General features: G+C 30.5%; 1 protein-coding gene across 3 annotated transcripts in view; it reads left to right on the top strand.

Annotated features, from left to right (window-relative positions):
• RapGAP1 (Rap GTPase activating protein 1) overlaps positions 1 to 27,274 on the top strand; it is a 562,680-nt gene that overhangs the window by 346,295 nt on the left and 189,111 nt on the right. For all 3 annotated transcript variants that reach the window (XM_088265033.1, XM_088265190.1, XM_088265107.1), the window contains exon 3: positions 13,503 to 13,653. In XM_088265033.1, coding sequence (XP_088121159.1) covers positions 13,503 to 13,653 — 151 coding nt within the window. The remainder of the gene's footprint in view (positions 1 to 13,502; positions 13,654 to 27,274) is intronic.

Here is a 27,274-nt window from a genome sequence, read left to right on the forward strand (position 1 = left end):
ATACATATTAGATCTAATAGTAGGAGAAAAACTGTACCAATAAAAAAGTCGTTGAACACAGAGTTGTTTTATTTTATAAAGTTTATAAAATGTGCCACAAAGTATCTGTGGAAAACATTCAAGAAAAAATAGTATCATCATACGTAGAACAATTGAAAATTTCATGGGAGTTATGCATAGGAATTCGTACAGACGGTGGTCCATCAATGGTTAGTTCGTAGAAAAGATTTGTGAACTTAGCAATGAACTTAGTTGGATGAAGAAATGAGAGTAGCTATATGAAATATTAGATCTAATATCGCTGAAATTTGTAAAAGCCGACTAACTCAGGTGTCACAGTGCATAATTTTAATTTTAAAGGGAATAATTTTAATGTTTGAATGTATTTTTTTGATAAATATTATTTGTAACTTGTCCGTAATAAAATAATCAGCTTTAATTTTGCTAAAAGTTTTGTTTGTATGTTTTTTGGATCTTTAGTTTGTACCGCGATTTTTCCTTATGATCAAAAGTGCTCCCGACTTCAAAAAGGTTCAGAGCCACTGGTTTAGATGCTGTCATTCATCTCCCCGTAATTGATAGCGGATGGCAGATGTCAGTTATTTCGTATATGTACTTTCTGGATCCAATGCGGAGTAGGTGTTTCCGAAATAATTGCAACCTATTGCACAACTCAAAAAGCAAATACTCTCTAATTTTACACAATATTTTGTAACCGCCCGACTCGTAAAGCTGTCCATATTGTAAAAGTACGCAAATAATAGCAATAGTTGCGCAACGTTCTTTTGTACGCCGGGGTCAGGTCTAATGTTAATACAATTTATTTCTTAGAGCAAATCATTTTTAAAACGATAAGTCACGTATAACGATAACTCACCTTTTGTAATCGTGCTTTTGTGGTATCGGGTACTTTCGCTTTCTTTTATCCTGATTTTAATTTTAATTTTAAATTTATGTTTTACTTGGCAAATACCACTATATACAAAACTGGTATTTACCAAGTAAAACTTAAGTGGATAGATTTTACCGCTCAGTGACTACCGAATCATTGAATGTAATTATAATTTTAATGTTTGTAAACACTTTTTTTTAAATATAACAATAGATTTAAATAAAAGACAAATACCATTAGCAACGACATTGAAATTAAATTTATATACATAAAATGAATAAAAAACAAATAAAATCTTACAACATTTTGAGTGTGTCCAAATACTTGTTCACAAAATCTGGATTATCTCCAATTACAGGAGTTATTTTCATATTATTTTTTAACATCTCATCAAAGATGAAGATAATAGAATAAAATCTTGGTTGCTAGTGTGATGAGGTCGGTATGTGGAAAAAATAATATGGTTGTGGTTTTATTATAAAATATTATTCTTTGTTTAGTTATCGATACTTTAATCACAAATTAAGGTTTAAAATTAAGCATAAATTAAATATAATATATTTTATTATCATTCCATACAGAACATCAGTACAAAACTTAAATCGAATAAAATCTTGCCTTGTCTCAACGGTATGGTAAATACCTTCAAAAAAATATGATATGAAAAATAATTATTACACACATGTCATGTTTGTAGGTACAGTGTGTATTTACTCGTAGTGACAATATCAATTCACCGTTTGTTTTTGATATTTGAAATTCAAATACCATTTTCCTTTTACGTTCACTTTTAAGTCATTTATGTGATGAGTCAGAAAGAAAAAAAAAATGTTCATATTTCGCATGATGTAACTGACCATTGGCGAATAATAATTCTTCCATGCACGAATCTGGGATAACGGATGCAAATTTATACACTAAATTATAATAACGTTCGTGTTTAGTATTATAAAACCGTCGTCATGCATAGTCATTGCGGTTTTGGTGGACTTGCGCTTTGCATAAACCGCTCTGACCCCGTTCACGAAAAACGCTAAATTTTACATTAACTCCTCGTGAAATTTGGTCAAAATTCAACTGCGATTCGTACGAAAGCTCTCGTGAATTTCGGATCAAATTACAAATTACAGCAATGCCCATTATGCTTCAACAATGATGGTATTTTTTGTGAGTTTTGTGCGGGGTCAAGGGGACCCCTCACTTTGTTTGTAAAGCAAATTTAAAAATACGTTTCTCTGCTTATTTTGTTTGTTTAGGAGCATTATGTTACCGCGCTGACTCCCTTGTCTACTAAAATATGTATCGTACAAACATGGTGTTCTAATTGCAATGGAAAAATCACTATTTTTGTCGGTTGGCTTTAAAAAATTTAATCAAGAGAGCTGTAGAAAAAATGGATATAACATTTCACATATCTAATGTATTGCTCTATATACTATTTTGTGTAAATAAAGGCAAGAATAAGAAAATTCTTACTTTATAAATATCAGGTATTATTACAACATTTTGAGTGTGTCCAAATACTTGTTCACAAAATCTGGATTATCTCCAATTACAGGAGTTATTTTCATATTATTTTTTGACATCTCATCAAAGATGAAGAAGAATATGGAAGTCTGGGCATTTACGGGGCTTACGACCGGGGCTTACGACACTTTACACACGTGTGTAAAGTGATCACTTAAACCAGCCTATGACGGTCGTAAGCCCCGTAAATGCCCAGACTTCCATATTCTTCTTCATCTTTGATGAGATGTCAAAAAATAATAGGTATTATTAGGTGCATATTTTACATATTATTTTATTAAATATTATGATGCTTATCGACTAAATATCGTTGTCTACATAATATCTTGAACAATAGATATATGTATAATGGTACACTAATTAATCTACAGTGAAAAACGAATAAACCAGGAATATAGTATTATATTTTTTTGTAACTCCCTTATGAAATACGATGCTTTTGTATTTTACGAGTACAAAAATTTATAATTTTTGCATCTCTCGTATTAGCATTCTCAAATCTTCTTAATATTTGACCTTGTAATGAAAAGTCCTTACAAAAAACATATTAAGCTAGTCATCACTCCCTGTATCATATGTATCAAATCTGCATGTAGTCAAATTTGTCATATTATCTAGTAAATTATTAGTTTTTAAAAATTATTAGTTTTAACTGGATGAGGGTGTTTTTTGTACACAGAGTTTTCGTTACTAGTTCAAATATTAATAGGATATGTGATTACTGATTTCTTATTATGATTTGCTAATCCATACTTATATTCGTTTCTAATAACCCCGTTTGCAAAGCAATCGTGTCAATCTCTGAAAATGAGTAAAACCTTTTTTTAAATAATAATATATTGGCTTCGTTCATATAACATCCTGTATAATACTGCGATGTACCATTGTAAGTACGTATTTTATGTAATAATAATAGGACTGTGAATAACACGCTGTAATAAAAACAAATAAACTCTATGCAAATTTGCGTAGTTGAACAAAATTTACCACTTAATCTCTTTCGGTTTCTACACGAGTATATCCATCCTCTTTATAATTACATGCTAGAATACTTGTATATTATGTGCATTGTTATCTTTGCCTACCTTTAGCTAGCTAACCTCAATTAACGTCATATTTTTTAGGGTTAGCCAAAATAAACATTGCACAAAAATAGCCCCGGCTCATCACAATAGGAAAATAAAGTGTGAAATTAAAAAATAACATTTGTAGGTCGGTACTTTATTTGGTTTACAAATGTTTCAAGCTTTTGAAGACAGCTGTTTAACAAGTTATTTAATTATTAATATTGTAAATTTAAATTATTGAAACAAGTAAGCACTTTATAGCTACAAAAAACAGTGAATTCTGCTACTAATCGATGAAATATTATAATAAATCTAATCATATTTTTGATGTTTTTTTTTGTCCAAGCTAATAACATAAGAATAAGCTTTTTCTACTTCATTTTTTTGTAAAATAAAATATTCGAAACCGTTATACTGTATTAATAAATAACTGAACTGGATTGAAGAAACATGTTTTTATGATAAATGTCTAGTGTAGGTCAGTGATTTTTTGTAATAGATCAATATTAGTTAGAAAAAATATGAAAAATCACAATTCTTACAATTTTTAATGAAATCCATAGGTTTTAATAACTAACTTTGAGAGCAAAAAAATCAGTAACATCAACCACTTTTTTGAATTACCTAACGCCCAAATGACTCTGAAATCTAGCTACACTTATGCAAGACCGCTTTTTATGGCCCCACATGGGCTAGCTTTACAAGTTTTAAAGCCTTTACGTACTCGTGAGTGGATTTACTCTTTAAAGTTAGTATAATTTCTTGTAATTTATGAGTGAAAATTCTGAACAAAAACAATCGCAATAAACAATAACAAAAATCATCTAGTTTTGCACAAAAAACTATCTAAACTGTAAAAAAAATTAATATAAAAGAAATTTTTAAGAAGGCTCATATCTCGACGACTATGCGATTTCTACTATAATCGTGTTTTGTTATTATTAATCAAAAAATTGTTATGTATTTTTAGCAACTGATAATAGATTATTATATAAATAATTCATTTGACGGTTTCCGCAGATAAGTCTTAATTGCTTAAATGTGCAGATTTATTCATCAATGGCGACCAATTATTTGTCAGTTCGGCGCCAAAATCTATAAATTAAAACCAATTCAAATGTTTGTCAACATATTTTTTTTCAAATATATGTTTTGACCTCAGGCGATGATTATTATTTCTAGTCACTATCGTCAAATATCCTTGAATAAATATTGTCTACTAATTTCGGTCGTCGGATGAATAAATATGTAAATTTGTTTTGTAAACATACAATATTATTAATATCTGATGAGTGCATGATGTGTTGGCTATCCATATTTGTAAATATGGCGTCTGGAAAAAAACATTATGCACATAATTTAATAAGTAAATACGTCAAATTAAAATCGAATGTGGTGATGTGAAAGATATTTGATACAGCTATTTCATATGCTAGATATGATCATTTTCAGACGACAAGTTTTTTTGATTATCATTAATGTGAAAAGTATTTTATTTATTGTTTCGGCACTAACTTTGTGGTAAGACATGTTACAATGATTAAAGAAAACACTTCGTTTTTTACCACTTGAGTTTTATTATAGACTACATGTTTCAAAAGTTAAGTTTCCATCTTTCAGGTCTGTATAATAACTATTATTGTTATACAGACCTGAATGATGGAAGTTTAACTTCTGAAACATGTAGTCTATAATAAAACTCAAGTGGTAAAAAACGAAGTGTTTTCTTTAATCAATGTGAAAAGTGTTTTTATTCAGAACTAAGAGTGGTAAACTTAGATTTCGTGGTATGTTTTAGGTATTTATGAGTAAAAAATATAAGAAATTAAGAATATGACTGAGGATATTCAGATTCATAAAAAAAAATATTCACAAAATCATAAAAAATTCATTAATGTACTACATACTACGAAAAAGATGTTCTTTTTGCAATGTATTTTGAGAGCTACGTAGATATTTTTGTGCCGTTTTTTTTCTTTATTAAAATGTTCCAATTTTGAAATTTTCAAATACTTGTACAGAATTGTTTGATTGGTAGCGATTTTAGTTACCTTTTTATTAAAAATGAATACAAACATTTTTGACAAAGACGTTTTTACACCTACTTTTCTAATATTAAAAAGTAATACTCTTCGTTTCGTATTTTATACATTTATACCGTATATATATATTATTAAATTTTGTGTAAAAAATCAAAAACAAAAGAAAACTGCAGACACCAATTTACAAAGAAAACATAATAATTTGCAATATTTTTCGTTGTAAAATTTAATCTATTTCGATAATGATTAACCACATTTTTTTATCAATTCTCACCACAATTTATAAGGCAGTGAAAAAACGTATTTTGCAAATTTATGTGTAGTATCCATCTGGTTTTTATTGTATTGTATTTTTTATACGGTGCCTGGATGTTTTGTTTTTTAAGTCATAAAGCAATGGTTGTTTCAATTAAGCTTATTTATTGTACCAGAAATTCATTAATTGGGATTTAATCAACTATGAATAACCAAATTTAGTTGACGCAAGCAGTAATGAAATAGCTTGATTAATGGTATTATTCAGTGACCTACCTATCGCAATGCGTCATAACTGCTATCAAAACAATACACATTAATGCAATTTATAAAATTAAACAACTTTATTTTAACCACTTTTTATTATAAGTACACTTTAACCAACCGGTTTCGACAAGAACCTTGTCATCATCAGGAGTTTTTAAATCATATTTTTAAATCATATTTTTTAAAACATATTTTCATATAGTGTACGGAGTGTGTGGAAGTTTTTGGTAAGGGAATGTAATTAACTATTTATCAAGAGTATTTTAATGTTTTAGAATTTAATAAACCCTGATGATGACAAGGTAATTGTCGAAACCGGTTGGTTAAAGTGTACTAATAATAAAAAAGTGATTAAAAAAAAGTTGTTTAATTTTATAAAGTTTATAAAATGTGCCACAAAGTATCTGTGAAAAACATTCAAGAAATTAATGCAATTGACTGGACATTTTTTAAATTTTATGGTAAATTTGAAATACAATTATAAAGATTTAGTCACGACAGGCGCCATGGCATAGTTGGGTAGACGCTCGATTGTGAAACTGGCGTCGCGGGTACGATTCCTGCCAATTGTATAAATAATTTCAAGAAAGATGTATTTTCAGTTATTCCTTTTGATTTTGATTTGAGTTCTCTTTTATTTAAAAAAAATATTTTGAATAAAACAGGCTGAGATAAGCACTATCGATAAAATTAAGAAAGGTGTGTTAAGATGGTTTAAGCATGTGAATCGAATGAGTTAAGAAAGGAGAGTTAAACGGATTTATGAAGGGGAATATGGTTGGTAATAGAAACAGAGGAAGAGCGAAAAAATCATGGCATGATCAAGTATTAAAAACACTTGAAAGTGGTCAGGTCAGGAATAACGGCGTTTATGTATGAAAATGTATGAATGTGGAAGAGGCGAAAAATGTGTGAAAATACAGATTGGTGTGGCGTTCTAATCTTTCTGCCTACCCCTGCGGGGTAGCGACGTAATTTTTGGTTAGTTAAATATTTTGAATTTGGAATGGAACACGAACTTAATATCGAATTCGAATATCGATGCTGTTCGTAAAATAACGCTTTTGGGTAGAACGTACTCGTAACAATAGTTCATTAGCTAACTGGTTGGTTATCATTTGAATTTTTAAAACGTTCGCGCATCTATTCGAATTATGAATGATAATTTTAAACAATGTTCCAATTTGGAACGCCCAATTTAGTTCCAGGGAAACATTCAAAATTATCTGATGTGTTTCCGGTCCGAATGCAATGTTCAACAATGAAAATTTTAAATGTAACGCTCTAGGCAGAGAAGATGGGCAATTGTCTATGGATTATTGTAGAATAAATTATATTTTATTGCATATTTCTTGAATATGAAACGAAAAAATCGTATTATGCTTATCATTTATCTGATAGCCGGGTATAATCACCTCGCGTTATTTTCTTTTTGTGCTTGAGTTTATTTTATATTCACCTTCAAAATTTTTAAGTAGGTGTTAATATATATCGTGATAAAATTTATCACCGAAAAAACTAGAGAAATCTTTTAAATTAAATTTTGTTGTTGTTTTTATAGTTTTTTGAAGAGAATTGTTCGATTTCACCAACTCTAAATATTATCTATGATTACATCTTTTTTATATTGCACAACTCTAGAAAATTATAAGACCATTTTTAATATTCATATTTTATTTATACAAAATAACATTTAATATTTTGTGAAAGCTGAAATCATTGCACATAAACGGAATTTATGTCCACACATGTAGAATTCTACCTACATATTATAAGTTACATAAAAAAATTAAAATCATGTTTTCAGACGAGTCCTTAGTATGTGAATTTATTCCAGGATTCGGACCTTGCATACAAATAGGAAGAGTCTTTGCTTAATAAAAGCATTCCATATTCCTATATAGTTGGCTGTTGTGAACTCACATGTACTGTCACGAGTTAGGTCAATAAATCTAGGAGTTCAAAAAAATGAGTAGTGTGGTTGTCAATCATGGGTAAATTGGAAAAGATTACACACGTGTAAAGTGATCACTTAACCAAGCCTATAACGGTCGTAAGCCCAGACGTCCATATTCTTCTTTATCCTATATTCAAAAATGTAACAAATAACTCCCAAGCGGAGATAATCCAGATTTGTTGATAAGTATTTGGACACACTCAAAAATTCGGATTTATTAATAGGTTAGGAAAAAAATAGTTACTGTTTTTTAGAGAAACTTCGAGAGAGAAAATATTTCTTTTTTAAAATTTATTGATAAATAAAAAAATAAAATTTATTGATTGAAGTAATTTCACCCAAAACAAATGAGCTATGCTGTATTTCAAAAATTGTTTAAATTTTTAAAAAATTCTAATTTCAAATCAAGAAAAGGGTAGTTTAATGCACCCAGCGCATCACAATTGCGTAGTTCTCCCGGTTTTAATTTAAAATCAACCCCGTCCTTATTTGAATGCATTTCGGCGGTCACCAAAGCGCACGCGCTGCATTGTTCGGGCGTCCTTTATCACCGCCGTGCGGTTATATTGTGCGTATGTTTGTTGGTTTTTATTAAGTCGTGCATTTGATGTTTGGGATCCACAATGCTTAAATGCAGTGTAGGAATAGAGTTGATTAGAGGTATTGTTGCATAGGATGACGTAATGACCGCGTACGAGTTCAGCTATACGCAGAGAACGGGAACATTTCAATGCGGATTCTGGCGAAATTATATGTATGACTTGTTTTGCACAATTCACTACGCAATTATTGATATTATAGTCTTTCAACTATCCGATCTTTTGGAAATTAATCATACGTCTCTAATACAATACTTTTCTAATAATATTTGTTTAATTATAAAGGATAATTTACGTTTTTTGTATACATCAAAACATTCAGTTGTACTATTTTCTATAACATAATAAGAATCATTTTCAACCATTTTGTTAACACTCATACCTAATGTTTTGAATGCTGTGAAATTTTAATTCTGTTTTAAAATCACATTTTAAAGGTGTATTGAAGTGTAATTTTAAATTTTAAAAAATTAAAAAACATATTATTATTTTAGCATCAATTAATAACACCAAGTTTTCTTCTCGTAACCCTTAAATATAATCATTATAATATTTATATACAATTATTTAGTAAAAAAAAAAATTAATGGCCATTTGAAATTTACAAACTTCATTCTAAATTTTATTAACTGATTCGGTAGTCACTTTGTGGTAATTTCTATACATTTGAAATTTTAGTTTTACTTGGTGAATACAGCTTTTTCAAATAGTGGTATTTCCCAAGTAAAACTTAAATTATAAATGGATTCTTAATCTTGTGAAACATGAGAGTTCTTATATTATTTATTGATTCGGCATTAACTTTGCGGAATGACATGTTGATTATTTTGTTAGTTTTAATTTTGATCTGTAGATGAAAACATCTATAAGTTTTCGAAACTAGTCGTATATAATAAAAATAAAACTCAGTAAGTTGTTTATTACAAGTCTTTAATATTTTAAAATAATTTAGAGTTCTTACAATTTCTAGGAAAACATAGTAAATTATCAGGTATTTCATTATTTTTTTAATTATATAAATAGGACATAAATTACTTATATCGCTACGCCTTAAAACCGCTCGCGGTTTAAAGTTTAACGATCACTGCATTGAACCAAATCCTTCGCAAATCAAGGGTCATCTGTCACAGTGTGACTGACTGTGATTATTGCCATACAAGCGTTAGAGTTCACCTCCGAAACTGGTTTCTGTGAATAATGCGTCATAATTATAAGGGAATTAACTATTCCGATCGACCGGTTAGACCAGATGCACCCATTCATAGATATTTGCGCGTCTCCGGACTAAACAACCTAGAAGACCCAAATTGGCAAAGATCAGATTGTCCATGATATGATGTTATCATACTTGCGCATAAATTAGATTAAAATACTGCCGAAAATAGGAGAACGAGTTCAATTTGGTTATCCTCATAAAATAACATAATGCAAAATAATTGAAGCCCGATGTACGATAAGTGGCAACCTAATTTTGTTTAAACCCAGGTAACATTTAACGTTATTGTTTTTTTTACTTTTATCACTTTTTTTGTATTGAAAAAATAAGTTTTTCTCGAAAAAAATATATGGTTTTGAAAAGAAAAAAGTTATTGAAAGGTAATGAATTAAAAAAAAAGATAAACATATTTTTGCAATCTGTGATCTTAAAAAAATGATGTTTTTAAATCCCCGACTCGCAATCAGTATGCGTTAATCATCGTCTCTGACCGGCTTCTAGCGCTGCCGAACACATACTGATTGCGAGTCCTCCCTCAAGGGGATGATTTCTGGTAAGAGCTAGGAATCACGAAATATCGTATTAAACGGTCAAAAGTAAGTTTGACCAAAGATAATAAAATAAAATACGGAATTATATTGTACATTTTTTTCTTCATATAGACGTTTTGGCGATTTTAATAAAGCTTATTTTTATTTTCATACGAGTTTCTATATTTCGATGTTATTGTATTACAGAACACAACGTACAATATCGGTGGATATGTAATATTAGGTGACGGTTTCAACCGTAGGATACTCCGAATGAAGCTCGAAAATAGATTCGTCATGCGATGTCTTTATTTTTTCAAAGATTGATATCTTTTTTCATTCGCGTGGCGTGTTGCTGTATAATTCAATCAATCATTTTCGTACTGCCTAATTGGATTATTGTATGTACATGTACTGTAGGTACACCGGTACACACTAGTTTTGTGATTAATATAAGCACGCAGATGCTTGACCGGTCATTTTTTTGTCATCTCTCCAATACAAAAGATTTTGTTGTGGTGAATGATAAAGAATTATGTGGTACTTTCTGATTTATTTAATTAATAGATATTGTTTTTTTAATCATATATTTGTTTATTTTTAATTTAAGTTTTACTTAGAAAATACCAATATTTCTTAAAATCTATTGTGACACGTGTTCAAATGCATTCCGCATTATTTTGAAACATCGTATGTGAAGCTTTTTCTAAATTTTAGAGTTTGGTCCTTGAGATGTGAAAGGTTGAAGAGGGGGTAGGAGCTGTTTCTAATTTTGATTTTTTTTCATTATTATTTATTTTTTATTTCTTACCAGTGGGAACAAAGACATTAGGGGAGCTAAAGTCATTTTCATATTGTTAATTATGTGTTAATTATCGTTTTAATTTTTATGATTTTTTTTTATTGTTTCAATGTTGCAGTTTATGTTTAGTTTTAATTATTTTTAGGATTTCTGCGTTATTATGGTTAAATTAGTGATCATTTTATATAAATATATATATTTAATAATTTTAAAAAAATCGATACTTCATTTATTTTGTTGAACTCTGTATGAACTTATAAACATAACAGTGTAAAAATTATGTAGGATTAAAATTAATAAGTTTTTTTTTGTTGTTTTTCATGGGTCATTGGCACTATTTGTTTAAAACATGGTGAGACTAGTTTTTAATTTAATGTCATGTCTTGTTAATAAAATACATACATTAATTATTATTATTGTTCTTCGCCTTAACTTTATCCTCACTTATTGTTGTATAAGGTATTGTATTGTATCAAGGCAGTGTTTTTTTAATAGTCGCAATATATCAAAATGTGATCAAACCTATCCTTCAGGCAAAGGGTGATATTGGTTATTTATTTTAGTGAAAATTACTAGTATTGTTTATTATTTGGACTTTTTTGCTAACTGCTACAATACAGAGGCAGTTATTTACATTTATTTTGCCCCTGTTCGGCCATATGCGGTTCATAGGATACTACATCGAATCGATGCAGTATCAGCTTGATTAATCAATTATATGAAGGCAGGGTGATTAGACCTGCGCTCCAGATTATTTGATAAAGAAGAGGAACATGTTTGTGAGGATGCTAATGAAGCTTAGAGTGACATTACTGCTATATGGTAAAAATATGAAAACAAACCATTGAAGAGGAAAATGAGAACAACAGCAATGGCTAGGGAACTCAAGGTCCCATATCGCTCACTCCTTTGAAGAACGTCATAAATCAAAAATCGTCAATTTTGAGTTGTGCATGTTTTCGGAGTTTCCAGAAAATGTACTATATCCCAGCAAAAGAGGCATATTTTTAACTTAATATTTACCCGCTACAAGGAAGAAAGTATTGTTTTTGCATTTTAAAGAAAGGGTATTGCTTAATTTTTTTTTACGAAACTTAATATTTTTCAAATGTAGAAAAAACCTTCAGGTTTTACCTTAAAAGATCTATTGCACAGTAAAAAGTTCAGTAAGTGGCTTGATATTTATTTTTATTACATTGTATTATATTTTTAAACATTAAAAACGTTCTCCTGAAAAATCTTTTTTTAATTTTATTTATGACGTTCTTGAAAGGAGTGAGCAATATCTGTGATCTCACTAGCTTGTGTAAGTTGTACGAGTATACAGCTTATGTATGCGAATCCCTTGTGGAATATATAGCCAATTTTAAATGCCAGTATAATAAAAAATATGGCAGAATTTTTGGTAGTAAAATAGTAAGTACCTTGAGTCGAATGGTTAACGTCGCGGACTTTGTGTCAGAGGCACTAGACTCGACCTCCACTGTCATAACTTGATTCCTATATATAAATACAAGCCACTTAGGCTTACCTGAAAAAGTATCATATTGAAATAAATATTTCAGTTCATATAAATACGGATATTTATTTTTCACGAAAAAAAGCTTTTAAAAAAATCCCGTCTTTTTACCGTTTGATTTATTATTTTACTAAGGTCACAGTATTGCACACTACTTTGGGTATAAACAATATTTATCATGATGCTGGATCTTGAAAACTTTCGCTGGACAATTGAACCAGATTTCTCAATGATGTTGAAAAAGATAACCCTATTTCAAGATGATTCTATGGAATTATAGAAATTCTAGCTTTGCGTGAAATTGATGGACAACGAACAAAATGATATACTTTTCTACATTTCAAATCAGATTCTTAGCGATTATGCATTTGTTTTTACGTTAGTACGTATCCATACTTATACATTTAGTTGGGTTCCGTTACTATGGAAAGGTTCTAATTTTCTAAAGATTCCCATGAAGTTTGAACTATTTCAAAGCAACCTAATGGTCTATATACCTCTTTATTATCTAAGAATCTATGCACGTTTCGTTATCCTACTTCCAAAATACCTACCCGAAAATTTGAGTAGTGTGGTTGTCTATCATGGGTGGAATCGGTAAATGTTGCACGGTTACTTAACCACCCTATGATAGGTCATAAGCCCTGTAAATGCACAGACATCCATATTCTCTTTATCTATGTTGAGATGTCAAAAATGAAATGAATAACTCCTAACTGGAGATATTCCAGATATGCGACCAAGTATTTGGATACACTCAAAATGTTGTAAAGATAAAGAACTTGCCGGATTAATTATTGTGTAATTTAATAAATATATTTTTTTACAGACGTGAGCATTTGACCGCTCCCTGGGGCGGAGGTGGTGGCCCCACGGCCTCGGAGCGTCGCGCCCCCAACGAGCTTTTCGAACTGCTAGAGAGGGTGCAGTGCTCGCGACTCGATGACCAGAGATGTGTGCTACCACCCTATTTCTCTCAGGTAAAAAAAATACCATATTCACGATAAAAATTAAGATGCCGAAATCAGTTTAAAATACATGTATGTGTAATTTGTAATTTATAATTATGTGTATGATTACATTGAAAGCTGTCCCACCGCATTCCCAGATCTGATACTGAAGCATTTAGGCTTCCTGACAGATCTGCTCTTGGAAAGCAATTTTCTGTAAAATGTGTACGATTAAACAAAAATAAACACAAAAATAAATGTTTTTCGTGTAAACTTCTTGGGTGTCGACATACCCAATGACCAGATGTCATTTTCATAAGCTGTAACATATAACGCAATATTTGGTAATTTAAAATTTAGAGATATCGCTCACTCCTTTCAACAACAAAAAAATCGTCAATTTTTAGTTGTGAATGTTTTCGGAATGCCCAGAAAATGTACTGTATACCAGCAAATACGGCATATTTTTAACTTAATATTTACCAGCTACAGGGCATTAAGTGTTGTTTTTGCATTTTGAAGAAAAGGTATTGTTCAATTATTTTATTAAATATACTAAATATTTTTCAAATGGAGAAAAAACCTTCAGGTTTAACCTGAAAAAATCTGTTGCACAGTAAAAAGTTCATAAGTGGCTTGATATTTATTTTTAATACATTTTATTATATTTTTAAACATTAAAAACGATCTCCCGAAAAATGACGTTTTTAAAAGGAGTGAGCGATATGATACTTTATGTATAATTTGGTATGAAGTTGTGCGTATGAAGTCGTATTTTAATATATATTTAAATGTATTTTTAATCTTATGGAGATATAAAAAAATCGTTTACCTAAATTCCAAATAAACCCACCTCTCTTACTCCATGACGCAGTAAATTGCTTTTGCTTTATATGGGATTATTTTTGTACTGGTGGGCTCCATATTGCGATGTGAATTTTGACACATTTCACTGCGGATATTACTGTTGGAGACACACATTTTAATGGGAAATATGAGAGATGAAATTATTTTCCTTCGTAAACTACTTACACATCCAAGAAGGCTGTTTTAAAAATGTTTATATTATATTTGAAGTCTAACCGCGATATAAACGAATTTTCTTAAAACCTTTAGAGAACAAACGTGGTGTAGACAACTTGGAAGTCTTGGGCTCGAATCCCAGGGGGGTCAAAATAAATAAAAGTAATTTTTCACTCCAAATATGTTATTCTGGATTGGTACTTGAAGCGCAGTATTGAAAACCTTGCCTTCATATAATAAACAAAGATGCACGAATACGATGCAGTGTCCTATGCACCATTGGGTGCAGATAGGGGTAAGAAGAATAATAATTAATTCTTGTATTTTTCCTAACAACAATCTGAACATAGATGAAGTGTTTTGAGATGGGTTTAAGAATGTCATTTACAGGGATGAAATGTTGAAAGCCTGTCTTTGGCTGGTTTTAGTGATCACTTTATACACCATTCTACACACAATTGACATCCACATTACGCAAATCTCGAACAGTTGTATAATATGTGCTTCAATTGAAAGAGATCAACTGCAGTTTTCGAATAAAATAGCCTCTATGGTTGAAATCAGTAAGCTCAGAAGAAACCTTCATGAAATGCATTTAAGATTCTTAGCCGAATTATCGAACATATCGCTCACTCCTTTCAAGAACGTCATAAATTAAAAAACTTGATTTTTCAGGAGAACGTTTTTAATGTTTTAAAGTATAATACAATGTATTAAAAATAAATAAATATCAAGCCACTTATTGAACTTTTTACTGTGCAACAGATCTTTTTAGGTAAAACCTGAAGGTTTTTCCTCCATTTAAAAAATATTTATTATTTTTTAAAAAATAATTAAACAGTACCTTTTCTTCAAAATGCTAAAACAACATTTTCTGCCCTGTAGCGCTTTTGCTGGAATAAAGAACATTTTCTGGGCATTCCAATAACATGCACAACCGAAAATTGACGATTTTTTATTTATGACGTTCTTGAAAAGAGTGAGCGATATGTCGAATTGTGCGTGACTTCGTATGCCCATACTCGACCTTATCTAAAACGGAGCCAGTGAACTCTACGGAAAACTGTATCAAAACCAAATACACATATCCAATTAAATTATATTTCTTCGTATTTATTTTTTTTAAATATACAAATTGTACGAAAACATTTTAAAACCCATTATTTCATATTATGTAATCTAAATTATGAAAATTATATGTTTTTCGTCACATTTCCATACAGAGTTATTCATTCATTGTGTTTCGCGGCCCACACATTCATATTAAGGTCCATTATACTATACCCAGTTCTCATGACGGTCGTATCTACATGACATTATAACTAGAACTATAATTTTATTACGATTGTAATGGAGCAGTGATGACATCTACATTGCTACTATTTCGTGATCGGATTTAAAATACCAGGTATTTGTGTAAAATGCTTAATTTAATAATATAACACTTTTAAGCTGCGATTTTGAAATTTTCATGAATAATTTTACCGTACACATAATAGCCAAAGACTCTAAATTGAAACTTTTCATTACAAAATACATTTGTCGTATTTATTCACTTATTTCTTTTACATAAATCAACCTAAACTAGTAGAATATATCCATTTAAAAAATATGAAAATATTTTTCCCATACAATCTTTAAAAAAAAATTCAAAACATATTTATTAAAAAAAAAAGATGAGCGTGGAGAGAGAGACGCTCCTAGCGCAGCCGGCCGATTACTGAATTCTGTGTTCGCGAGTAAAGCCTTAAAATTGCGCTGATTTGATGCAGTGCCCTATGCGCTATTGGGTGCAAATAAGGGTATGAAGCAAGTAGCAAGATTTTTAAAAATGTATTCCGAATTTACTGTTAATCACTGCCAAATTAAATAAATATAAATTTAAAAAAAAAAACATCAACGAGTTTCTAGAAGTGCTCCAGTGTTGAATGTAAAAGGGATTAGTAGTTAGTTAGTTTGTCAGCTAGATCAGAGTGAGCCTCCACAACCCCGAACAGCACAGCAGACAGACCCGGAGCGGTGCTAAGGCATTAGCTAAAAGATTCAGTGATCGTATTGAACTTATTTGTAGCAGAAGCGAATACTCCTTACAAAACATTCTATGGAAGCATCAAACCATCTACGAATTGTCTATGCTAATCATACATTCCGACCTCACGCTTACAAATAATGGAGACCAAAAATCACCTTGAATGCCTAAAATTTTTAGTAGGTAAGGATGTTATTGATATTGACTTACGCGAAGTGAAATTTCCTCCGCGTTTCATATTTATCTTTTTATGTGCCTACATACACATTATATGTTTCAAATTTGAAATCTGATAGGCCCAGAGTACCGTTTATAGCAATCAAATATGATAATGGCGCCAAATCGGTCAGGTGTTGAGAACAAAAATTTGAATAAAATCCATCAATGCAGGTGCTGTAAACCCACGTATATAAATAATCCTCTCGTCGTAAATTTAGGAGATACGTAGCTTTGGTTATGTTCTCTACAATCTGAATACACTCTGGATACGGAAGCTAGTTTATTGCTAATAAAACTCATATTTTATCATAAATTTTACCGCTATAAAACATGTTACGCAATTTTGACACACGATTTAAAATACAAATACATAAAATTATATTACACGCTTTTAAAATAATTATATCACACGTCTACCTTCAAAACGGAGCATAAAGATTTGTTTTGCATAAAGACTTGCATCATTCTGCTGTCCAGATTTGTACTTTAACTGCATTCATCAAAAGATATGATGACATGATCGTTGTGGAATCTCGTTGTGCGATGTCGTAAATTTAAATTATAATCTTACAAGGTAGTAGTCACCCTCAAAGACGGACAAAGTTCTAGAAAAGAGAAGGGCATATTAAGCTTTCAATGAAATATTGACAAAATTACATAGTAGCTTATGTGTAGCAGCTTGCACTAGATATTTGATAAGAATGATGTGTATTTGAGCTTGTTTTGCAATTTGAGCTAGGTCCAAAAATAAGAACCTAAGGGATGAATAAACGTTAATGTACGAAAGGACTCTTTCATTAAAATGTGAATAACGATTTTTTTTTACTTCAATAAACAGCTTATAAACGTTTTTGATCTATCATTATGTCATAAATTTTGCCACATTTTTAGCATAGGTATCGCAATGATTGTAGTGTGCAACGATTATTCGCATTTTTTATTAATCAGGAAGTAAAAAAAGGTTAAGAAATATTATTATTCGTACTAATTAATAACAAAACAACTGTTAAGTTGACGTTCTTGAATAAACGAAAGAAGGCACATTTATTGTATATTAGTTTAGCGTAACGAAACGGATTGGGTTAACATTGATTTCGGGCATGTGGGATACAAATATATTGTAATTTACTAGAAAAATGTGGTGCAATTGGATCAGGGTATGGTAGTGAGAATTGGCCCATTTTTTGTATGGACTTTATTTATTTATTTATTTACTATTACTAGTTACTATGTAAGTCAAATATCAACAGGATTTGTGAATACGGACATAAGTTGGAGAAATAGAAACTGGGCCTCTAGTAAACACAATAAAACAACTAGGGCTGATATAATTAAGTACGAGTATATCGCTTACTCGTTTCAAGAACGTCATAAATCAAAAAAACTTGATTTTTCAGGAGAACGTTTTTAAAGTTTAAAATATAATACAATGTATTAAAAATAAATATATAGCCACTTATTGAACTTTTCTCTGTGCAACAGATCTTTTTAGGTAAAACCTGAAGGTTTTTTCTCCATTTCAAAAATATTTAGTATATTTAAAAAAATAACTAAACGACACCTTTTCTTCAAAATGCAAAAACAACACTTTCTGCCCTGTAGCGGTGAAATATTAAGTTAAAAATATGCTTCTTTTGCTATGATATAGTACATTTTCTGGGCATTCTGAAAACATGTACAACTCAAAATTGACGATTTTTGATTTATGACGTTCTTGAAAGAAGTGAGCGATATCTAAGCTAAATTGAAAAAACTTCAGCAAAAGAGGTCAGCAAAAACTTCAACCTACACATATGTATACGGCATAATAACCCAGAGTATCAGCAGCATTGTAATTATTTTATAATTGAGGATACATCGGTGTCAAAAACCTTTTTCGTTTTATTTGCCACCATTTTAAAACTAATAACAGACGGTTTTGTACCGCCAGAAGGCATCGCCTTACACTTTACACACCGTGGAGCCTCGCTGCAGTCCCACGCTTTTTATGCACGCTTTGTGACACCGTGTTAGTAATAACTCTCGTCAATAATAAATTATCATTATTGCCTATTACGCCCATTTCATTTAAGCGATCGCAAACCATTGGCGGGCGAGATTTAAAAAAATGTAAAGAAATTGTTTAGGTCATTGCTTTATCTCGTATAATTACACAATTTTCATATGATATCCATCACAAACTCCTTTTAACTCTAACTAACCATGGAACTTTTCATTGTTCACTCTTGTTGACGTTAATTTTTCATCTGAATGCTCTCCTTTTTACAGTGTTCATAATACATTATTTAAATAAAGTTTCTTACTTATGTATCAGGTATGCCAAATACTTGAAAGTGGCCAGGTTAGGAGTCGTAACAATCGGCGGGTATGTATGAGGAGATGCATGAACGTGGAAGAGGCGAAGAATGTTTGCAAAGAAAGAGTGGCGTGTCGTTCTATTCTCTCTGCCTACCCCTGCGGAGAAGCGGCGTGATGGTTAGTTAGTTAGTTTTTTTTTTTACTTATGTCTTATTTATTCAATATTACCCAAGACTGGTACCTAAAGCGAGGGGCTGATCACCTGTCCTTCACGTGTTATCGATCAAGATAACACTCCTTTGTTTATATGATACTGTGTTCTATGGACCATTGGGGTGCATAAAGGGTTAAAAAAACTTATGTTTTAACATATATATTTTTAAATTATCACTGTAACTTATTTTACATATTTTCTTTTATTTTTCTTTATTTATCATGTTTTTTCACGTACTTTTTTGGTTTATGCATATGTATTATAATTAGCCTCATATCAAAGATTATACACATTGTGTTTTATATTGTATGTGAGGTTTTTTATATAGAATATTTAGAATGTGCTAGATTGATGTTAATATATCAGAATGTAAAAGATAATACGGGGGTTAGGAACAGTTGAAGTGCTGTTTAAAGCTGCCCAAGACAGGGAAACATACCATCAAGTGATAGTCGACATGACACATGAAGAAAAAAATTGGAAATGATGAAAAGTGAAATAAAAGAAAAATATAAAAAATCCGTAACGAATATTGGATCACTGAAGCGGATATAAGGACTTTTAATCAGTTTCCCTCACGGTTATATTTTATTTCATACTCACATACTGTCATTACTCTCATATGGAAGTTTAATTATTATATATTAAATTAATAATCTCAATTCTAAAAAATGTTTAACGACACTTCTTTACGTAATTATCTGAACACTAAATAGAAAAGATTTAGTAAATAATTTATTTTAGAGATTCACGAAACAATTTAATATTGCTAAACGATAATCGCAGTGTACATCCGAATAATTGTTTCCCATTTAAAAATATCAGGTAGATGTAAGATTATTGTACGCACATATATGGAAAGTAGAATACCACCAAATTAACTTCTGTAATAAATAAATTTAAATGTTTACATTCGTTGTAAGTACTTGTTGAAGAAAAGTTGACACGTCAACGGGCTTATAAAATATTGGACTAATAACCGATAATATTTTATGATGTTTGAGCAATTTTAAGTGCTTTGGGTATGTAATTCGATCCGATAAATTGGACAGTATTTTACGATGTTATCTTATTTCCACAAGGTAGGCGTTATGAGAGTAGACTAAAAATCGTCCAAGGTACGAAATATTTTTTTTCATACATAAGTATGTATCTTCTTTATAGAGAAACTTTATTTTAATTTTTTATAATTATTTAATATGGCTAAAAAAGTTTTTTTTTAAATATAATTTTAATTCATTTTGAATAATTTTTTTTTAGTAAAACATTAATTAAAAATGGATAGATTTTACCTCAAAGTGACTGCCGAATCAATAATGAAATTAATTCATTTTCTAGACATTTAGCCTTTTACAATCTTAAAATGACCAGTTCTCTTCAAAAAAGAGGCTAAGCTCTTGTGCATTGTTTTCTTATCATTAAATTGTGTCCGGTTGTGGTTCCGTGCTTAGTGTCGCGGACTCTTAAGTCAGAGTTTCTCGGTTCGAGCCCACTCTACCACAATTTGATACATATTTCTAATAATGAGCCGCTTAGGCTCACTGAAATAGTGTGAAGTTGAAATATTTGTGTAAATAATAAAAACACAAATATTTCTCTTTTTGAAAAAATAAATTGTTTTTTTATTTTTCTAGGTTTAACTTTTAGAGGCTTGTCTGTAGGTAGGATAGTAAGGATAGGGAATATAAATATAAGAAAAACACATCACAAACACCTAGACTAATTAAAATAAATCATTCTTGAATTTATTTTGTAATCGGCGGGAATCGAAACCGCGATTTTAATAATGAAAGCATTTCAAATACTTAACGTAAGTTTTATTAAGTATACATAACAGTTCATTTAACATGTTAATTTGTAATTAATGTGTTTTTTAATGTTCAAGTACTATCTACCCACTGATTGCAAACAGCTGTATATGGTATTAAACGTTTTCATCAATATCACTGGTCTGTTTTTGGTTGGCTGGAAGATATTGCTTTTGAGCAATAAGCCCGTCAATGTACTTATTTATTTTCTGGACATAAAGTTTAAATAAATAACATATATCTTCTAACTGCATGTACTAACTGCATACTTCATAAAATAAGACTTTATGCTATATAATTTCCAATTTTAATATGAATATCCAAAAAAGGCTATGCGGGTGGGGTTATCCTTAAAAAAAATCGAAACAGGATGCCAATTACAGGTATTTAAGTTGAAACATCACTGTACCATTAGTAATAATATTTTTCCTATACGTACTGTAGGTCCGCATAAGTCATTATTTTAATTGACGATCTTTACGCAATGAATGTATTATAGTTAATAATATCTAACACACGTTTACTTCCTTTCAGCGATTAATGTCAACGATAAGCTTATCTCTTCCCATTCGCTCACTTTTCCAATGTCATTGTATGATAATGATTTTTATATAATATTAATTACTTGGATACATGAGTAATGATTGTTTATTTTCCACTGATATTTAATAATATTTACTAATGTCTGCGAGATAGTACTACTTTTAAATAATATGATTTATCTCGTTTTTCATCACATAAATAAATAAATAAATAATCAGGCAGTATAATGTATCAATAATTAAATGTAAGACAATTTTAATTTTACTAAAAATCAAAATACATTTAACTTATCTATAAAAATTTGTGTGATAGATGATTGAATGCAGATATGAGGAAATAATGTAAGGCTAAGCATTATCTATAAAATTTAGAAAGTTTGTTGAGATGATTTGGCGATGAGAATCGAATAAGTGATGAAAGAATAGCAATACAAATTTATGGGGTGAATATGGTTGGAGCAAAAGCAGAGGAAGACCTAAGTAAACTTGACGATCAAGTAATTCAAATACTTGAAAAAATAGGTCTGTATGAGGAGATGCATGAATGCTGAATAGGCGAAGGTTTTATTTTTTGTAACTTTGTGGTAAGACATGTTACAGTGATTAAAGAAAACACTTCGTTTTTTACCACTTGAGTTTTATTATAGACTACATGTTTCAGAAGTTAAACTTCCATCATTCAGATCTGTATAATAACATATGTATGTTATTATACAGATCTGAATGATGGAAGTTTAACTTCTGAAACATGTAGTCTATAATAAAACTCAAGTGGTAAAAAACGAAGTGTTTTCTTTAATCATTAGGCGAAGGTAGTTAGCAAAGACATATTGGTGTGGTGTTCTATTATCTCTGCCCACCCCTGCGGTGAAGTGGCCTAATGGTTAGTTAGTTTTTTTATGTATAATAAAATGTTGCGATGTGGTGAAAATTGGATAGCTTTTATGATATCCGTCCTTCACATCTACCGCTTGAAATAATTGAATATGAAGGTTTTCGATCTGAAACATCCCATTTGTGAACTTTACTAAAAGTTGTAAAACATCCCCTTGGACGAGATAGTTGATCCTCAACACGCAATACCTATATAACACGTAATAGCAGTACCTACTAAAACCTTTTAAGAACCGCAAAATTTCTTCATAGTTTATGATCAGTCCAAGTATAATGGACCAAGAATCGCCACTCTATCCTGTAAATTATTGAATTTGTATCTGCTTTTAATATCCGTGTTAAGTGCTTGTACCTTTAAAATGCAGTGGGACCTCGAAAATCCGAACTAATTGGGGCTGTGGTCTGTTCGGATTCGGAAAAGTTCGGATTAGCCGATAAATTTATAATACAGTACATACGAGTACATATCGTAGTCGTACAGGAGAAAGTGACCAACTACCAAAACGTAAAATGTTCAGGAGGGCCATTTAACTCACTATTGCTTGGCAAGAAAATAAAAACTAATGCAGTCATTTTTAACTAGTCAATATATTTTACTTCCAAGTTTAAAATCCTTTGGGATTTTTTCAGGGCGATATTAAGCTAGTAATATATCAAATAGTCATTGATCACGTTTCTGTAAAACAATGCACTTGGTCACTTTGTCCTGTATGACTACGATATATCGTACTTTACACTACACTAGTTACGTTGTACGCGCCACCTTATGCCACCTAAAATTCTACATTTCAATCTTATACAGTGGAACTCAGGAAATTCGGAAAATTCGAAACTCCGAAAATTCGGTTAATTTTTTTTTAATGACTGATTTCTTGGTGGAATGACTATATAGTTTTTTCCACATGTATTTCCGACATTACCAATGTGATGATTTCGGTTACGACGAAACTCGGTCCCTAGTCGAATAAAATACATGTGGAAAAAACTATATAAGTATGTGGTTGTTATTTTATTATTTCAGCATGTACTTGAGTAGAGCAATACAGGCACAGTACTGTATACTTTATTAACTTTTAAATAATTTAAAAACAAAATAAAGTTACATATAATAATTTTATACATTAATAAATGTCAGCCTATGCGTACTTTTTAAATGTTTCCCTGTTAATGTTTTTCTATTAAATGTTTTTCGGATATCAGGAAATTTCGGTTTTCCGGTGTTCCACTGTAATTTCTCGAGTGCTTGCCTTTATTTCTTTCTCTTTTTTATTTAAAAGAGAAATATATGTGTTTTTATTACAAATTTACAAAAACACTTCGATTTCATACTTTTTCTGTGAGCCTAAGCGGCTCATTATTAGACATAGGTATCAAATTGTGGTAGAGCGGGTTCAAACCGAGAAACTCTGACTCAAGAGTCCGCGACACTTACCACGGGACCACAACCCGATTTCATTTAACTAACTCCCACATTCTAACGCACATTGAATCCATATTCTTTTGATATTGGTCCAACATGACCGTGAGTGTTTCCTTTTCACTAAGGCTACGGTACCTACCTTTGTATACAATTTAATAATTTATATCTCCTCATCTTTCACGTGGGAGTTGGACAAATTAAAACCTAAAAAGACGCATATTTTCTACACCAGATGAAATTAAGTTGATAGTATAAAAACGGATAAAATTTAATCGAAAATGCGTTAGTGCTAACTAACTTATTCACTAACAATCACGCCCCGTTCCTGGTAGGCAGAATGAATAGAACGCCACGCCACTCAAACATGCATCAAACGCCACGTCACATCTTTGCAAACAATCGTCTTAGTAAATGCAATTTATTATATTGATACTGTCTCGTTTCAATTAAGGTAGATATGTATGTACATAATATACCCAGGTTTATGTATTCATTTAATACTGATTGATATTTGAAGATGATAATGGCAAATTTGTCAACAACGTAGTTGGGGTAAATTTTTAACATAAGGAAGTAAATTGCAATATATGTATGTACATAACAAACAAATTATAATACATATTAAATAAAGGATGTTTTTTTGCTAAATCACGGATGAATGAAAGAGTTTATATCGGGCAATCCATAAGGCTTACTAAGTAAATAACCATCACTCTGCTTCTCCGCAGGGGTAGGCAGAGATAATAGAACGCCACGTCACTCTGTATTTACAAACAATCTTCGCCTCTTCGACATATCGCTCACTCCTTTCAAGAACGTCATAAATCAAAAATAGACAATTTTTAGTTGTGTATGTTTTCGGAATGCCCAGAAAATGTCCTATATCCCAGCAAAAGAGGCATATTTTTAACTTAATATTAACCCGCTACAGGGCAGAAAGAGTTGTTTTTGCATTTTGAAGAAAATGTATTGTTTAATTATTTTTTAAAATATACTAAATATTTTTCAAATGGAGAAAAAACCTTCAGGTTTTACCTAAAAAGTTCTATTCCGCAGTAAAAAGTTCGATAAGTGGCTTGATATTTATTTAATACATTGTATTATATTTTTAAACCTTGAAAACGTTCTCCTGAAAAATCAAGTATTTTGATTTATGACGTTCTTGAAAGGAGTGAGCGATATGTAGATCTCTTCATACATTCCGACTCTTAATCTGACCACTTTGAGTATTTGAAATACTTGAAAATGCCAAGTTTTCCTCGGCCTTCCTCTGTGTAAGCGTAAGCGCAGACTAAAAATAATAATTATAATCCATACCATAGCTTGTATTATTCTTTACAATAAAAATGTGGGCAATGTTAAATAGAATAATATGTAGTATGGAGTAGTTTTTGTCCTTCAGATAAAGTATCGGAGTACGCTGTATGACAACAATAGACAGGAGGCGTATCATTTATCCGACGCGAAGTGCAAATCTTCTATTGTAATCTAGAAATTATAATTGAACTAGCTTGTTACGCAGTTTTGACTAAGTACGCAAGGTTGCCTTCACATGAATCACACGAATTTCTTCCTGTTGTAAGAAACTTGTACCGATAAATTTCTAAAATTGTTACCTTTAAATTAAGCAGATACAAACTGTATACCGAGAGTGTTTGTATTAAAATTAATATAGTTTTGATTCGATTAAAATATTCAACTATGTATTTATTACATCGTTACCAATAGATATATTTTTGTCGTAGATTTTATGTAGTTTCTAGCTTATATATTAATTTTTTTTGTTGACATCTGATCAAAGATGAAGAAGAATATGGAACTCTGGGCATTTACGGGGCTGACGACCGTCATAGGTTGGTTTAAGTGATCACTTTATATACGTGTAACATTCACCAATTCTACCCATTATTGACAACCACACTACTCAAATTCTTGGAAGTTCTATATATATGAACCAATTTAGAAACCTTGTTCTTGAATCACTAGAACTTCACTAGAGACATCTATTGGTGAGATGTAAAGAAGCTTTTTTACTAAGCAGAAACTCTTATATTAGTATGTGAGGTATGTTTATATATTAGTATGTATTAATTGTTAAATCATTAAATCTCCTCAACATTCGTTTGAAAATGCCATAACTAGGCGAAATAATTGTCACAACATAAATTTTTATGTTTTTTAAAAACAATCAAATACAACTTAGTAGACTCAAAATATCTGTGTTTGATTTAACAATGAAAACATTAATTAAAATGGAGTTCTACAAATTAAACTCCAAATAAATAAATAGTTTCTAGTCATCATTTACGTTTTTTTTAATTATATGGATAATGACATTTTCATTTTTGATGTCTTGTATCTCAAATTCGATTTTCAACTTATATTTAATTGAATTATTTTTTTTATCAATTGTTTCGCATGTCACTTTGTAGTAAAATCTATCCATGTTTGAATATTGAAAGCAATAACTTTGTGGATCATATTGATATATTATTTCGAGAAATAAAAATACTTTGTGTTTTGATCCACTCACATTTTTACTAACCAACTAGTTTCGGCAACAACCTGTTGCCCTCTTCAGGGTTTAATTATTATGATTACTTATTAATTAATTAATTATTATAACTAATTAAACCCTGAAGAGGGCAATTATTACTAATTAATTAATTAATTATTATAACTAATTAAACCCTGAAGAGGGCAACAGTGTGTTGCCGAAACTAGTTGGTTAATAAAAATATGAGTGGATCAAAACACTAAGTATTTTTATTTCTCGAAATAATAAATCTATGCATTTTTATTTTAAGATTTAATTGGTAAATACCACTACCTACCTAACTATTTAAATACCTATAGTGGTATTTATCAAGTAAAACTTAAATTAAAAATCATTTATTGTTGTGTAGATTCAAGTCTTGTGTTTGAGTTTGTTCTACTTACTGACCTGATATTACAAATACCTACATTTCTACATGGCTAGAATAAACCATAATTTTGAAAGTCACTAGCCCATGGCTGTATTTATTGCAGTTTGCTCTTCCTAATAGCACTGCTCGCTCTAAATTTCTTTTTATATATGGAGGAATTTCGATACATATCTAATCTATTGAATGAAGGCCAATTTTAGGTATATCAAACCTAACCATGAGTGGAATTACTTTTTGCTTCGGGCACCAGCTCTTAATCTACATAGATTCCAGTACT

The sequence above is a fragment of the Brachycentrus maculatus genome, unplaced genomic scaffold (assembly GCF_059751285.1).
Source record: "Brachycentrus maculatus isolate JH-2025_06_01 unplaced genomic scaffold, ASM5975128v1 h1tg000003l, whole genome shotgun sequence".
NCBI lineage: Eukaryota > Metazoa > Arthropoda > Insecta > Trichoptera > Brachycentridae > Brachycentrus > Brachycentrus maculatus.